This window comes from Xyrauchen texanus, chromosome 48 (genome assembly GCF_025860055.1).
Source record: "Xyrauchen texanus isolate HMW12.3.18 chromosome 48, RBS_HiC_50CHRs, whole genome shotgun sequence".
Lineage (NCBI taxonomy): Eukaryota > Metazoa > Chordata > Actinopteri > Cypriniformes > Catostomidae > Xyrauchen > Xyrauchen texanus.
In genome coordinates, this window is record NC_068323.1 from 3,081,145 (window position 1) to 3,098,973 (window position 17,829).

Here is a 17,829-nt window from a genome sequence, read left to right on the forward strand (position 1 = left end):
ATTTATAACTTACCAAACAGACTCCAAAAGCACAAACAGAAAGTCACGTCCAACATTTTCTTCACAGTTTCAGATAAACAGCTCATAAAACATCACAATTGTACAATGACTACGACAGAAATGTTTCATTAATCGGGTTCTGGCTGTTTTTTGAGACGCTGGTCTGTAGAAAAGACTTGAAGTGAAACTGCAGTGAGTGTGAATGAGCTCCTCTGGTGAACGTGTGAGTCTCTGTGAAGAAAGTGAATTTAACTGGTCTGTCTGACTTCTGGTTTCACACACAGACTATTTTATAAAATGATCAATCTAAGAAATCAGACTATTGTCTTGAATTGTACTTTATAACACTCACTTTAAATTAAATTTAAGCCAATAAACATGTAGGATACCCAGATAACAGTCTAAACTACTAAATATTATTGTAGCTTGAGGATCTTATTAAATGTGTTTCCCTTTAAGACAGTTGGGCACATTTGGATCATGTGATATTATGAAAAGCTTATATTCTTACAATTATCTCCATAAAACTTTTTCATTGAACTGTTTTGAATTTCATTTAATTCACGGATTTCCTCCATCAGATCAAATGACTGAATTTGATGATATCTTCCACCAGGAGTTCATATGAGAGCAGAAATGGACGGATCAACATTTGTACGAAAAGATATTGTGAACTCTTTATAACGACAGGATTTAAATATTAACAGTGTAGATTATAAAAATAATATAAACCACTAATTACTTCTGTAAAGACTAATTGAAGTGAGCTCTTTTAATCAAGATGAGATTTAGGAGTGAACAGAAGGTACTTTAATAAAGGGTCTAAAGGCCCACCTTAAAGAACATTACATTTTTATTAGGTCACAAAGTGTCTCAAGATTCAAGAAATAAGTAAACAAATAAACAAGTAAACAAATAATAAATAACCTTTTACCCCACGCTGGAATTTTGTCCCATTCCTCCAGACAGAACTGGAGTAACTGAGTCAGGTTTGTAGGCCTCCTTGCTCGCACACACTGTTTCAGTTCTGCCCACAAATGATCAGATTGAGGTCAGGGATTTGAGATGACCACTCCAAAACACTGACTTTGTTGTCTTTAAGCCATTTTGCCACAACATTGTAGGTGTGCTTGGGGTCATTGTCCATTTGGAAGACCCATTTGTGACCGAGCTTTAACTTCGTGGCTGATGTCTTGAGATTTTGCTTCAATATATCCACATAATTTTTCTTCCTCATGATGTCATCTATTTTGAGAAGTGCACCAGTCCCTCCTGCAGCAAACACCCCCACAACATGATGCTGCACCCTCATGCTTCACTGTTGGGATGCTGTTATTTGGCGTGCAAGCCTCACCCTTTTTCCTTCAAACATAACGATGGTCATTATGGTCATACAGTTCAATATTTGTTTCATCAGACCAGAGGAAATTTCTCCAAAAGTAAGATCTTTGTCCCCATGTGCACTTGCAAACTGTAGTCTGAATTTTCTATGGTGGTTTTGGTGCAGCGGCTTCTTCCTAGCTGAACAGCCTTTCAGGTTATGTCGATATTGGACTCATTTTGCTGTGGATATAGATACTCGTCCACCTGTTTCCTCCAGCATCTGCACAAGGTCCTTTGCTGTTGTTCTGGGATTGATTTGCACTTTTCACACCAAACTACATTAATCTCTAGATGACAGAATGCATCTCATTCCTGAGTGGTATGATGACTGTGTGGTCACATGGTGTTTATACTTGTGTACTATTGTTTGTACAGATTAACATGGTACCTTTAGGCATTTGGGTTGCTCCCAAGGATGAACCAGTCTTGTGGACTCCACAATTTTATTTTTTTTGATTGAACCATTGTCAAGCAGAGGCAATGCGTTTGAAGGTAGGCCTTAAAATACATTGACAGGTACACCTCCATTTGACTCCAATTAGCCTATCAGTGTTAGGAAGGCAACACTCGCAGATGGATGGTGAACCCAGATGCGGAAACTTTATTGAAATAACAGGTAAGAGAACAGGTGAGAGAAATGAAAAATGAACTCAGAGTAATGTAGTTTGTAGTAGATTGTCACTGATGAAGTATAACACTAATGATGAGAGCATGAAGAAGGGTGATACTGCAGTGGAAGAGCAGACAGGTCTGTGTGTTCCTAAGGGTGACTAGACCATGATTGTGTGGCTGTGACAGGTTTTTGAGCTGTCTTTGATTACTGTGGTAACTTAGTGCAGGTGCAGGTGATAAGAAGTCCAGGGAGATGCTTCTGGGTAATGTAGTTTTGTGGGGGTAGTGACAGACAGAGACTGGGGAGAGCGTGACAAAGCATTGGAAGGATTGACATAATTTTCTGGAATTTTCCAAGCTGCTTAAAGGTACAGTTAACTTAGTGAATGTAAAATTTTGACCCACTGGAATTGTGATATAGTCAAATAAAAGTGACACAATCTGTCTGTAAACAATTGTTGGTCAAGTTTAACCTATTATTAAGTTATTAGAAATATTTTTATTTCATTTATGGCAAATAAACAAGTTTTTCAATAACTACAAACCAATATCTGGTCCCAAACTAGATAGCCTCTAATGAGTGATAGTTTAATTTAGGCTAAATATGCAACCAAGTTAATGTCAGCCTTACCAAATTGTTGCCATATTTATAATTTTTTTATTAGTTTAATTTGATGACATTTGAAATTTAATCTCACATTGTAGATATTGTCTCTAACACATGGTAGCAAAAATCACAAACCTCGTATGAATTAATATTTAAAAAAAATGTTAATACGTTTATTCTTGTTTTAGTCTAGTTGGGCAGTGTTGTGTGCTTGGTTCAGGAGAGGGTTTGGTTATTAACAATAATGTGTGTGTGTGTGTGTGTGTGTGTGTGTGTGTGTGTGTGTAAAGAGAGAAGGGGTGCACAAATGGCGGGTGTGGCTCACGCGAGGTTTCTGGCCAGAGAATGTGGGCAGAGAGACTGGTTAATGGCATCTGCCCGTTAAACGCGTGTCTCCGCTGGTACGATCATTTAAGGACAAACTGGGCTCTATCGCCATGATATCTGTTCGCCAAATGTGCGGGTATGTGTGTGTGCGGTTAGTACTAGAGAGAGCGAACAGACCTAACAAACTTAAGCCGGTTTTATCAATCGTGAGAGAGAAGGCAACCGTTACGCCCGTTTCACACATACTCCGTGTGCAGTGTGTATACGGTACACGCGCACGCGCTATAGTGCTTTCACATATGCTGCGTTTGCAGTGCGCTACTGATCCGCTGTTTCTGTGTGACACAAAATCAAAAATATGTAAGTAATTTTGATTTTAAATCCAAACGTTAACTTTGACATTGTTTAAGACATTGAAACAGTATGAAAATTAATTTTAATCATTGTGATTCTTTGTTTTACATGTAGTTTGAGTTGTTGACAGAAGAAAAGCTATCGCGCTATATCTGTTGCTAAGAAGGAGAAGAACGAGATGCATTTGGGTTCACTCAGTCAAACGAGGCAGGAGACAGTTTGGTGCTTATTACCATCTTGTCTCAGAATCTCGACTTTACAGTGACCGGCACCTAAAGTACTTTCGGATGAGTGCCGAACAGATGGATAATGTTCTTTCTCTGGTTGGAGCAGACATCACAAGTCAAACCACAACGTATCGTGCGTCCATCGAACCTAAGCAGAGGCTTGCTGTTACACTGATCATATGGCATTTTGCAACTTTTGGGACTATAATCATACTTTTTAGTTTTTCTTGACCCTGTAATTTATTAACTGTAGAACACATTAACTGTAATTATGCGTATATGATGAAAGTATTATGGTTTCTTGACAATCTATGTCTATTTTATGTGAACAATGCGCTGCCACTTTAATTCAGTGCAGTGCAGCACAGCAGAAACCATCGCTGCACTGCTGTATACGTAAAATATATTTTTTTCCGTACCCATGTTAACAGGTTAGAGCTTTTACACTGTACGCGGATGCAGTCCGTCGATCCGTTCCAGTTGCGGTGCGTATACAGCAGTGCAGAGATCGTTTATGGACCGAGTCTATTTTTGCTGTGCTGCACCGCACTGAATTAAAGTGGCAGCGCATTGTTCACATTAAAATCAGGGGCGTCGGACTGGGGGGGTAAAGGGTACCGAGTACCCAAGGCCCGAGGCAGGGGGGGGCCTTAGAAGTCAGTTTTCTATACATACATATTTGGTACGGGGGCCCAGCAAGATGGTTTGTACCCAGGGCCCAAAATTTGGTGCTACGCCCCTGATTAAAATAGACATAGATTGACAAGAAACTGTAATCATTTCATCATATACGCATAATTTCAGTTAATGTGTTCTACAGTTACTAAATTACAGGGTCAAGAAAAACTAAAAAGTATGATTATAGTCCCAAAAGTTGCAAAATGCCATCCTATATGATTTTTTACCCTAAAAAAAGACAGAGTGAACGCAAATGCGTCTCATTCTTCTCCTTCTTAGCAACAGATATAGCGCGATAGCTTTTCTTCAACTCGAACTACATGTAAAACAAAGAATCACAATGATTAAAATGAATGTTCATACTGTTTCAATGTCTTAAAGTTAACGTTTAGATTTAAAATCAAAATTACTTAGCATACACATTTTTGATTTTGTGTGCTCACAGAAACTGCGGATCAGTAGCGCACTGCAAATGCAGCATATGTGAAAGCACTATAGCGCGTGCTGCTCCTGTACCGTACACGCACCGCACACGGAGTATGTGTGAAACGGGCGTAAGACTCCGACTTGGTTCCTCAAACTCAGGTGTTGACGGGAGGACGTTTCCTTGCATGTCATTGAAGTAGACATCAACCTCATGATTTTTGGACAAATGGTTCAAAAGTTTGTCTGCACAAAAATAGATATTGTTTTACATTTCTTGACCCATAAGTGGCACTGACGCCAAATTTAGCATGTACTTTACAGGACCTTCAGATCATAGTCCTAAGGAAGCCTGCAACATTTTGTTTCAGTAGGACAAAGCATGCCGAGAATTAGCCTCACATACTGGTATGTGATAACCTCAGTGCTGAAATTATCAGTGCTTTATAAAATAAGGTTTGGTCTCTCAAAAATCTTTTGATAATTTTTGGCCAACACCTCAAAATTATCTGACACACATTCGGGGAAGATCCATGGCAGGCTATAATTAGTAGTGTTATTTGTGGGCAGTGATATTTGTAATGCTTACTGTGTAGGTGTCGTCTGTATTGTGGCTGTGTTTTGGTCTCTCTTTCCTTCTCACTCCCTCTCCTCATTGCAAAGGTTAATAGACACCAGCTAACAATGGTTACCTTTTGAGCTTGAAGATAAAGCTGGTAAAAAGATAAAAACTCACTTCAGGGAGGCCTTTTTGCATCCAGGCTGCTGAGATGGTTTTCTCTTGCCCCAGATGATTTGTTGTTGTTGAGTCATGCTAAGTGTTTCCTCAACTTATTGTAGTTGCCACCAGTTGTTATTGTACAACCTGTTACTTATTGAAGTAACATTTACATTTATGCATTTGGCAGACACTTTTATCCAAAGTGATTTACAGTGCACTTATTACAGGGACAATCCCCCCGGAGCAACCTGGAGTTAAGTGTCTTACTCAAGGACACAATGGTGGTGGCCGTAGGGTTGGAACCTGTGACCTTCTGCGACCTGTGATAAGTGTTAATTCTTTATTTCACGTTTTAAGATATTGATACTCTTAGGGAATCATTAGTTCATTGTTTATTTTGTTCTTTTTGGAAGCTGTGGGTAGGAGGACGCCATTTTTGTTATTGACTGTTTTCTCCTGTTTTTGGTTTAGAGACAAAGTAAGGGAAGAGCTTTGTTCATTTTATTTGTAAAGGTTACTCCCTAAAAAAAAAAAAGTCAGAAGAAATGTATGTTTGTTGTTTTGGCCTGGTCCCCTCTTGAAGCTTCCCTTTTTCATGTGTGAATTTGTTAATAAATATGACTTTGATTAATTTAAGGTTTGAGTGATCTTTGTGACAGAGCTGGGACAGGAGAGGACACTCTTTAGCTGACTGTTAAATTTATTTGTATACATTTTTCCATTCTTATTATGTCCTTGTTACCCCCTTCCCAAAGACAGAGAGGGACGTAACCGGGCTTATTCTGACTCAATTCGAGTTCCTTTTAAAAAAACAAAAACAAACAAACAAACTGTAAAATCTTTGGCTTACCTGACAAACAATTCTCTGACTGACTGAATATCAGCGATTTATGATGTCAGCAGTTCACGAATAAATCATTCTATTAAGTCTTTTAGCAAATTGGCCAAATGGGTAAAAAGGTTTGAATCACTTTGCTATTCTGTCTGATTCATTCAGACTACTGTCTAATTTGCAGCAGTAGGCAAATCTCACTCAGTAAAACCCCATCAAGATATTTTACAAAACAGATCCTCATTGGATGAAGTGGATTTACCTACAATTATTTGAAACAAAAGACTACTTTTTTGAGAACTAACTTTGAGAAACTTCCATTGGTGCTCAGTCATGTTAAAAGGGGCCGTTCACACAAATGTGCTATTGCATCCATCCATGCTGTTTTTCAGTTGCATTCTATGTAGTGCTAAATGGATGTCTTTGTTCCAATAAATATCGCTGTTTTTGGTGTCTCATGCTGGAGCAACACAATTTTAAGTTCTTTTGTCACGTTAAAAAGAACATCAATTGTTCTGTTTTACTCCATTTGTTGCACTGCATTGGTCTGGACAACCTCTAGTTTTTTAGAAATACTAGTGTGCAACCCGGTCTCACAATTGTTTTTACATATTTTACGAGTTGGCTATTTTGTATGATTTTGTTTGAATTTGTATGATTTCCTCACATGCAAATACCGTGTAATGCGAAAGCGTGAGTTCCATGTGTGAGTTGTCAAGGACATGCTTATTAATATTATGCCCTTACCCAAACCCCTTTTCTAAACCTAACCAATCAGTAGAGTGTGTAAAAATTATAGTTGTTATGTTTGACAGAAGAAAGTAATTGTCACCTATTAGATTAAAACGATGACCAGTGAAGTCGAAACCGTATTGGTGAGTGGGCGGGATCACACAGGCCAAAACATAAACAGAAATTCTAGCCCGGAATGAAAACTTAAAACAAGAATATACTGACTGTAGCTGGATTGTTTTCGGAGAAGCCAGTATTTCAACTTAGCATGTTTTCTAATTCTCTAATGACATATTATGGTAATTTTATGATTTAGTACAGTAAAGATATTACATATTGTACATACTGTAGAAGACAGTGATAAACACAAGACAGGTTCACATTTTTATAATGACATGAAAGTCCAGCTTAGTGCAACTATATATTTTCAATGACCACAAATAGTAAACATAAAAACAAGTCAAATGAAATTAAGTCTGTGGTGATCGGGGCTGGGCCGAGTGACTCTGGGCAGAGTGAGGAGATGAGTGGAGAATGAGTTCCACCTGTCTCCCACACCTGTCTCCCAGTCTTACTCTGCCCAGAGTCACTCAGCTCCACCCTGATCACCACAAAATCTATTTAACTAAAGATGAACTATAGCTTGAAACAGATGTTTTGATGTTAGATTCAGATATACTCTTTCACATGACCCCTATGATCCAAAATAAACCTTTATAATAATAATAATAAAACAATTGGATATACAAATTATTCAAAACTTATATTGATTGATATTTTTTAGTATCAGCTGTTACAGACAGTCTGCATCTAATTATATTTAGTTAATTATGTTCTAGTCTGAGGAGGGCTTCGCCAGTTATGTCTGACATGCCATTGTAATTATTTGTTAAGCTACTTTCTAATCTGTTTATTAAAAAAATATTATTTTGCCAAGAAACACAAAGTCTTTTAAAGACTAGTTAATAATCAACTAAATTACATTTACTCAAAATCATTTTTTGTGATATAATGAATCAACAGTATGTAATCAGTGCAAAGGGGAGTGGAGTTACATGAGTTTTCCTGGGGCACAGACATTTGTTAGAGCAAAATTGGCAATGATCTCTCAAACTCCAAGACTGTTCTGTTACTGTTCCATCACAAGCAAATAAATGCATGTTAGTAGCCCAAAAATGATACTTCAAAAAGCACAATTTTAACACTGTTAAGGATGGGCAAGGAGGAGGCGAGAACCGGCTTGTCAATATAAATAATAATTTAATGGAAACTTTAACCAAAAGCTCAAACATAAACACACATGACGGACATGCCCGTAATTCTCTCTCTCTCGAACAATCGTCACCGGCCGCCTTTATCCCTTGCGCGCCTCATCAGGCCGATTGGGGACCGGGCACGCGATATTCCGACCCACCCCGCCCCGCTCCGCTCCGCTCCACACACACAAAGGCAGCAATAATCTCTAATAAGTAATCCATAAAACTCCAGTGGTTAATCCAGATTTTCAGAATCGATATGATTAGTGTAGGTGAGAAACTGATCAATATTCATGTCCTTTTTACTCCACTTACACTTTTACATTCTTCTTTTGTTTTTGGTGATTTGCATAATTGTTTTGTGCATATACTGGGCAGGGAGGAAACATATAAATATTGATCTGTTTCTCACCCACACCCATCATATAAATAAATGTACTGTAACAATTTAACTCAACTTCATTAAGTTTGTCAAATTGAATTTACTAAGGTTTTAATTCATTTTTAATTGATTTATTAATCATTAGTTTGTCACACAAGTGTAAATACAGTTAATCTGTCGAACTGTCAATTTACCAGCAGCTGCTTATCGAGCTAAACTCAAATCAAACATAAGTTTAAAAGTGAAAGTCAATCCTCAACCTGATCACAAGTGCCATTATTCAACACAATATTAACCCCTAAACCTCCAGCATAACAGACACTCTTATAAAATAGCAATATAACATGACATTCAATTAACACGAACACATCTTCTGTTCTCATCTTGCTCAAAAATACAGAAAATAACATTTCAATATCTGTTCATCCCATCCATTTCCATGAAGAACATGCTAGAACATCACTGAAGCGGTCTCTTACTGAAGATCAAGTGTTACATCACTGTTAGTTTTGTTCTACACTGCGAGCATCAATGGGACACGCGGTGAGACAGAATCTAAAATCATTGAAATACTGCTGGTACTATTCGCTCTGACTCCAACACATCTGATTGATTATAAACTCAACTACTGCAAACAAACATGTTCATAGAAAGTTTTGATGCATGTAAATAGAAAGCTGTAATTGACACTTTTCACAATTAGTAAATCTATAATTATAACATTATTAACATATTGTTCTGATTAATTGTGCAGTCCTAATGATGAATGAGAAGAACTTCTTTTGTTTCATGAAAGTTATACAGGTTTGACAGATTTTTCTTGTTTGGTCAACTTTTATGACCGACAGGATGAATGAGAGAGTGGACACAACCAAAGATTTGCTGTAGAGTCTAAAAACTGTTGAAAACTTGATCTCTCATTTCATCATTCTTACTCCTCTGGAGCTGGAGAGTGTCTGGAGAATGTCTAGAGGATGTTTGGAGAGTGTCTGGAGGGTTTATGGAGGGTGTCTGGAGAGTGTCTGGAGAATGTCTAGAGGATGTTTGGAGAGTGTCTGGAGGGTTTATGGAGGGTGTCTGGAGAGTGTCTGGAGAATGTCTAGAGGATGTTTGGAGAGTGTCTGGAGGGTGTCTGGAGGATGTTTGGAGAGTGTCTGGAGGGTTTATGGAGAGTGTCTGGAGGGTGTCTAGAGGATGTTTGGAGAGTGTCTGGAGGGTTTATGGAGGGTGTCTGGAGCATGTTTGGAGAGTGTCTGGAGGGTTTATGGAGGGTGTCTGGAGGGTGTCTAGAGGATGTTTGGAGAGTGTCTGGAGGGTTTATGGAGGGTGTCTGGAGCATGTTTGGAGAGTGTCTGGAGGGTTTATGGAGGGTGTCTGGAGGGTGTCTAGAGGATGTCTGGAGAGTGTCTGGAGGGTGTCTAGAGTCAGATGTTCAAGAACGTCTCCCTCTAGCGTCCTGATGATTGAATATCTTATTCATCAGTTATTTACTCGAGTGATGATGTCTGCTCTCTCGTCTTCTGTCCAACACTTTTAGATCTGATGTCATAAACCAGCACAGCAACAGCAGCCACGCCCACCAGACCAGAGACGACCAATCGGATCACAGCTTCAGTGACACCACAACCACAGACGAAGCCTACTGAGAAAATAAATTAGCCATGAGAACTCTTTTCAGAAGACTCTGTTAGTTGCTCAGGGACATGTTTTACAAACTATCAGTTTAGAGATACATTATTATTATGGGTCACTGGGGTTTAAATACTTTCCACAAGCATCTTTATTCAGAGTAAAACACAGAAAACAACAGATTCACTGAACTATTGAGTGATCGACATGATGATGAATGAATCTACAGTATAAATGAGTTCATAAACAAAACATTAATATCAGCGCTGATGTACCTGAACACGGCTGACAGACTTCAGTAATGTTGAGATGTTTAGTCTGGTTTCTGATGGGATTGTTGATCACACAGCTGTAAGAATCATCGACACACTCCAGATGTAGAGAGAGACTTCTGTTGAGATCAGACACACTGATGGAGGACAATAAACTGTTTCCTTTGTACCAGGAGAGAGTCACCTGTGTCACATTCACCACTGAACACACCAACACACATTTAGAGCTTGAAGAATATAGAGAAGAGTCTCTGATGATCACAGGAACCGGCAGATGAGCTGGAAAATATGAGAAATATACACAATAATCCAATAACACCATTTGTGTTTATTATGACGGCGATTAATGTGTGAAAAGATGAACAACATGACAAGTTTTCTCTACTCACCATAGACAGTAAGAGTGAATATTTTCAGTACGGTCACTTTGCTTTCGGTTTTTAATTTATATTGTCCAGAGTCTGTAGATCTGGTGTTTGTGATGATGAGAGATCCAGTCTGATCCAGCTCTATCCTGCCTCTGAATCTCCCATCAACAACATTCTCAAATAACTTGGTCTTATTATCATCTCTGTTGATTTCAGCAATGAGGAATTCTCCAAACCTCCACTGGATCCCCTCATCTCTCAGTATTTGAGTATCATTATTCTTTAGAGTGACAGAATCTCCCTCCATCACTGACACTGAAACATCTGTCTCAACACCAAACACACCTGCAGAACAAACAGAGACAGTTACTAAGAGAGACACTGGAAATCATTTCATATCATTGAACAATTCATCCATGCAACACAACTCTTTCATTTGAATGTATAATGAGACATTTTCACACAATGAGTTTGATGAAGGTATTTGCTGTTCTGTCTGTGTCATTCATGATTTCAGTAAATGCACTATATGATCAAAAGTATGTGAACACCCTCTTGTAATTTACAGCTTTATCTATTCCAGTAATTCCAGTAAAAACAAATCTTAATGCAACAGCACAAAGTCCAGACCTGAACCTCACTGAACACTTGAAATCAACTGAAACTGTCTCAAATCATAGACAGTAGTATTGATTGATTGATCATGTTAAAGACAAGTAAATGCTGTCATTAGTTGGAGTTAATCACTGTACTAAAGACATAAAACAGATTTATAACTTACCAAACAGACTCCAAAAGCACAAACAGAAAGTCACGTCCAACATTTTCTTCACAGTTTCAGATAAACAGCTCATAAAACATCACAATTGTACAATGACTACAACTGAAACACACACGACAGAAACGGGAACTTGTGCTCTTAAACACGGATGTCAAACGACTCGTCTTAAAGTAAATGAGTCACGAGAGTAAGAGACTGATGATGAGTCGAATCTGTGTTTTGAATCAATAATCGATCTCGTTCACTTTCATACACGGACTCATTTAAGTCTCTCTTTCTAAAGCAATGACCTCTAGTTTGTAAAGTCATGTGGAAGTACTTGTAATGACCAACCGAACAATACAACCCTTGACTAGTGATTCATCCTAATGACTCGACTCTTTTGAATCGGTTCTGAAAGGAGGGTTCGTTTGAACACATTGGTGCATCCCAGTTAACCTGCTTATACTAAACCCTGAAAGTGTCTTTATGTGCTGGAGAAGTGTATACTTAATGTGTGTTTACATCTGGAAGATGTATTTTTTTAGGTTGTTTGCTCATCTGCAATACGTCTTTAAGATGTTTCATCTCGGATGTCAATAAGACGTTCAGCAGATGTCTTTGAGACGTTTATGATTAAAACTGTAAGATGTTTTGGAAAAGATCTAAAACAGACATCTCAGAGATGTACGTGTGCTATCTGGGTAGTTATCATGATATGCACTTTCCTCATTTATTATTTACTATCATTCATTCTATCATTGCTCTTCAATGCTTTCGAGAAAAAATAACATGTCGTTATGGATCTGTCCCAGGGTGTTTCATTTGGATAGCCGCTGATGTTTTGATATATAATTATGCATGTAGTAGTGTGCAGTTAATGCAAAACAAACTCATCATTATCTCTATTTAATGTGTGCTGTTCACAGTGTTACAGATCAAATATAACACAGATAAAAGTTATATTTAAAGATCTGATCTTATGAATCATCATTAATTAAAGTAAAAATCTTGTATTATCTACTTAACTTAAATGTTTTACCAAGTCAAAAAGACAGAACACTTGAATGAAATTGTGTCGAATCGTTTTATTTTAATTTATTTATTTCCCCTTTTGCAACTTTGGGTCACACTATGATTTGGGACACTGTATTTCTAATCTTGGATACTGTTAATGTTGCATAGGGTGCGGATTGGGATGCAGGGAACATCATTTTGTGGACTGCTTAGCTTGACTTTCATTGAGCTGCACATGAGTTAGTGCCCCTAGAGGGTTTGTGCCCTACAAAATCTGTGTGATCAGCGTATATGGAGCGGCGGAGTGGGAAAAATATTTTTTGTTTGTGGTGAAAACAATTATGGTGTAAGTAAGTGACATTAGCTGTTCTAACTTCCACAGGACTGAGCCGTTAAATTAGCAACACCTCCTCTTTCTGAAACCCTGCACATCAAAGATGGTCAGTGCTTCTCGATCTGAAGGCTGCAGCCTAGTTAGGCTGGATATCTCGAGTGCCATGTAATCAAATACCATCAAAGGACCCTTGGAAGCCAGCCTTGTTTTGAACCCGTCGTTCGCCATATTTTGGAGGATGCATCAAGTGCATCCTTTGCAGCCTTCAATCACCCACAATCCTTTGCACATATTCCAATTTATTAATAAAAATTGCAGGAAAATTAGTCATTGGGTGCTATTGCATGACCGCGCACTATCCTGGTTTCTTCCTCCATTTCTACAAAGAGCTTGTAGGATCAACAAAATTTCCACATCTTTCATCTTCGATTTAAAAATTGGGATTAGTCATTCAACATGTCCTATACCCACTTTCTGTTTTAGTAGAAAGTATGTCAAAACATCAAATCAAATCACACTAGTCATAATACTTCATAATACGGGGTCTTTAAGCTCCAATGATCTACTTCAATTAGTGAAAATTACTGAGGTCTTGGGTAGGGTGTCAAGGATTTTACCAAAATTACAATTATGTTTTGATCCAAGATGTTGTAAAACATTCACTTCTAAAATGAATGAAATAGCTTAGCCTTCATCATGTTCAGTGTTTGCATATTTGAGATATGTCATACTGTAGTCTGTACTACAGATGGTGAACTAGTTTAGTGTGTAACTATTTTTGAAGATCATGAGGGCCAGTTTAAGTCTCCTTAGTGCCCCTGGGCATGAAGATATTGACTTTTCTTATGGATGATCTTAGGTGTTATATTTGATACCAATCTGTCCTTTGAAAATCAAATTACAAATGTTTGTTGAACAGCATTCTTCCACCTAAGAAATATTATGGCACATGCTCTCTGTTGCTTATGCTGAAAACTAATTAATGCGTTCATGACCTCAAGACTAGATTATTGTAATGCATTAGTGGGAGGATGTCCAGCAAGATCAATAAATAAACTTAAATTGGTTAAAAATGCAGCAGCCAGAGTGCTGACGAGAACCAAGAAATATGATCATATTAGCCCCATATTATCATCGTTACATTGGCTACATGATAAATTTCGTATTAATTTTAAAATTCTGTTAACATGACTTTAACTATACATAAGTAATATTTACATTATATTCATATTGTTAGCCAGAGGGGAACTGGCCCCCACAGTGAGTCTGGGGTTTAGGGTTAGGGTGGGGTTAGTCAGAGGGGAACTGGGCCCCACAGTGAGTCTGGTTTAGGGTTAGGGTGGGGTTAGTCAGAGGGGAACTGGCCCCCACAGTGAGTCTGGTTTAGGGTTAGGGTGGGGTTAGTCAGAGGGAACTGGCCCCCACAGTGAGTCTGGTTTAGGGTTAGGGTGGGGTTAGTCAGAGGGGAACTGGCCCCCACAGTGAGTCTGGTTTAGGGTTAGGGTGGGGTTAGCCAGAGGGGAACTGGCCCCCACAGTGAGTCTGGTTTAGGGTTAGGGTGGGGTTAGTCAGAGGGGAACTGGCCCCCACAGCGAGTCTGGTTTAGGGTTAGGGTGGGGTTAGTCAGAGGGGAACTGGCCCCCACAGCGAGTCTGGTTTAGGGTTAGGGTGGGGTTAGTCAGAGGGGAACTGGCCCCCACAGTGAGTCTGGTTTAGGGTTAGGGTGGGGTTAGTCAGAGGGGAACTGGCCCCCACAGTGTGTCTGGTTTAGGGTTGGGGTGGGGTTAGTCAGAGGGGAACTGGCCCCCACAGTGTGTCTGGTTTAGGGTTAGAGTGGGGTTAGTCAGAGGGGAACTGGCCCCCACAGTGAGTCTGGTTTAGGGTTGGGGTGGGGTTAGTCAGAGGGGAACTGGCCCCCACAGTGAGTCTGGTTTAGGGTTAGGGTGGGGTCAGTCAGAGGGGAACTGGCCCCCACAGCGAGTCTGGTTTAGGGTTAGGGTGGGGTTAGTCAGAGGGGAACGGGCCCCCACAGTGAGTCTGGTTTAGGGTTAGGGTGGGGTCAGTCAGAGGGGAACTGGCCCCCACAGTGAGTCTGGTTTAGGGTTAGGGTGGGGTTAGTCAGAGGGGAACTGGCCCCCACAGTGAGTCTGGTTTCTTCCAAGGTTATTTTTCTCCATTAATCAACATCTTCTGGAGTTTTGTGTTCCTTGACACAGTCGCATACAGCTTGCTCACTTACAATTATTATTTAATTATTTTACACAAGTCACAATCATATTTTATCTAATTACACAATGATGACTCATAGATATTATAGACATTACAGTTTTATCTTCTGTAAAGCTGCTTTGAAACGATGCTTTCACAACGAAAGGCGCTATACAAATAAAATTGACGACTTTTATTTGCACTTTTATCTGTACGGCGTGATTCAGTCCAGCTGGTGGCAGTAATTTACCATAATTTGGTTTGTTAATCACCATTCAATAGAAGAAGAAAAAGAAAAAGAAGTAGTAGTAGTTGTTGACTGACAAATTTCAAGGAAGGTAAGGATATCAGATAGTCTATCATTGTTCACAGGGGTTAAATGATGGCAATTGTGATGGGCATTAAGATGGATTAATGAAACAGGTGTAAAGGATTTAGCTTTATGTTCAGATTCCAGTGTGGCTCTCTGAAGTATCGATGGCCAACAGTCTGACACAAGACAAGATTTAGTAATGGAGATTCTCCATGAATTATATTTGTTGCAACAAATAAGGGTGAGGGTACAGTTTTTGTGGGTTCCTGCACATGTGGGTGTGAAAGGGAATGAGGTAGCAGATAAGCTGGCAAAACAAGCAGTACAGGATATAAAAGTGGAAATAGATATATCATATAGTAGATTAGAAATCAAAGCAATAGTTATAAAGGAAATGTATCAAAAATGGCAGCAGTATTGGGATACAGAAACTAAAGGAAGGCATTTGCATTCAATACAGCCAGATGTAGGGAAAGGAAGGCATTCTAGCAGAAACAGAAGAGAGGAAAATATTTTATCAAGAGGGTTAAATAAGACAATGCAATTAAAATCCAAGCATCCAACAGGGCTTTGTGAATGGTGTGGAATTAGTGAAACAGTAGAACACATCATTATGCATTGTGGAAGACACACTGAGGAAAGAGTAGTTCTAGTTCTGGGGATGAGGAGGAATGGGGAACAAGATATTTCATTAAAAAAAAATATATAGATATTTAAAATCTGAAGATAGGAGAGAAAATAATAACAGTATTGTTCAAGTTTCTGCAGTGTACAAGCCTAATTAGTAGGATATAGGTAATTAGGACATGTGAGTAAAACCCTAGTAAAATATAGGAGTGTCTGGGTATGAATGTATATGTAAATATTTATTTTATTTATTTCCCCTCTGGTTTAGGAAGGGTTATGAACAAAAGCTAGAAGAGCATAACACGCAGCGCTGGCTGAAGCGGTGACTTTTGTTGGGCTGTAGGGTGAGTGGAGGTAGTGTAAGGCTGACATCAAGAGGTCGTAAAAGTCAAAGAACTCTGCGAGAACCAAGTGATAAAACCTTTTACACAGAAGAACATCTTCTCCTGAGTCAACACATCCTACTGAGCAAGGACAATAAAACACAAATCTCACATCTGACCTCTTTCTAACCTCAGGCCAATTTAGGCACAAACATCTGCCCCCCTCTACTCCTCCTTATCTACATGCATCAAAATATAATATGTGATGTATACAAATAATGTGACTTGGCATGTTTGGTATCATTTAAAATTTCTCAGTGTGACTGGTATATGGTCTCTTACCCATATTCATAAATGTAATGGTAACAAAGTTATAAGGTCTTTGACAAATGCTGTATAATTCTGGAGGTCTGTCCCCATCCCTGCCTGTATGTTAATGGGGTGTGTCCCCAGGACTACCAACCTAACCACTCCCCAAATTCCCTTTGTTCATGGTTTGGGTATTTAAGGAAAAGTGACACAAATATTCAGGGTAACTCTGTATTCAGACAATCCCACACAGTTTACTGTGTGTAGTTTATATCAGGTAATGGCAATTTGAATTTCTTATGTTCTGATAAAAATGTCTAAATTTGACTTATCAATGTTTAATTGGATTGATGAACGTATTATATCACCTGGTAAATAAATTGTTACATTTGAGTTTATTCTGATTTACTCTGAAACTATTGTCTTTAGTAGATTACATTAAGTCCTTGTTTCCGCAAATCTTCAACCAGGTTAGCAGCGGACTAAAGCCAGTTGAGTGGAGCATGGGGCACACCAACTGAGACTTTAGAGCTCCCACTAACTAATAGGCATTATTTCTAGTGTACTTAGTGTGTACAGGCTCAATAGGGAATTTCCGTTTAGTGTCGACCAAGCCTAAATAGGGTGAAGTCTAAACCTCTGGTTATTGTAATATTTTCTAGCTAAGTGTACATAGGAAACTATGGCATGATCATATAAAGCTATTTTAACTTGGGTATGTTGGTCTATCTTTGTAAATTTATTGGGTAGAAATATTACTCTAATTAAGTGTTACTATCTAAGGGGACTAAACAAAATACTTGTAGATAGAAAGGCAAGAAGGAGCAGCCATCTAATTAGTATTTATTCAATTACTGTTTTAATGAACAAAACTGGAGTATTTGTGACCGTGATATCTGCGTGCATGGCCGGCACGAGACTCTCTAAGCGGCATAGGAATCCAAATGAACGAGAACAATATAAAATAGAGTTAAATCCGATGATTCAATGTTAAATCAACTTTAATAATAATAACTAAGATTAGAATATTAATATATCCTTAGAAACTTTTATAATTGTAGTCAGATAAAATAAACGAGGATCTTAAAATGAATAATATAGTTATGTAATTGGAATTAAATAACTTAAACTGAAC

General features: G+C 38.6%; 2 protein-coding genes and 1 long non-coding RNA gene across 12 annotated transcripts in view; 2 read left to right on the plus strand and 1 right to left on the minus strand.

Moving 5' to 3' along the window:
• LOC127639752 (uncharacterized) overlaps positions 1 to 11,345 on the plus strand; it is a 69,793-nt gene extending 58,448 nt beyond the window's left edge. Inside the window, exon 6 of one of the 2 annotated variants that reach the window (XR_007970016.1) lies at positions 11,020 to 11,345. This is a non-coding gene — a long non-coding RNA (uncharacterized LOC127639752). Of the gene's footprint in view, positions 7 to 11,019 lie in introns of those variants that run through there. The other variant, XR_007970015.1, reaches the window with a different exon arrangement.
• LOC127639469 (uncharacterized) overlaps positions 1 to 17,829 on the plus strand; it is an 808,968-nt gene that overhangs the window by 99,786 nt on the left and 691,353 nt on the right. The gene's annotated exons all lie outside the window — the stretch shown is intronic.
• LOC127639747 (SLAM family member 5-like) overlaps positions 1 to 17,829 on the minus strand; it is a 101,868-nt gene that overhangs the window by 15,664 nt on the left and 68,375 nt on the right. For 7 of the 9 annotated variants that reach the window (XR_007970004.1, XR_007970003.1, XR_007970001.1 and 4 more), the window contains exon 1: positions 14 to 299. The exons of 1 other annotated variant lie outside the window; for it this stretch is intronic. Coding sequence is in view for 3 of the 8 variants with exons in the window: in XM_052121955.1 (XP_051977915.1) it covers positions 14 to 86 (73 nt within the window). In the remaining 5 variants the exon portion in view is untranslated. Of the gene's footprint in view, positions 1 to 13; positions 300 to 11,584; positions 11,683 to 17,829 lie in introns of those variants that run through there. One more of the 9 variants, XM_052121952.1, reaches the window with a different exon arrangement.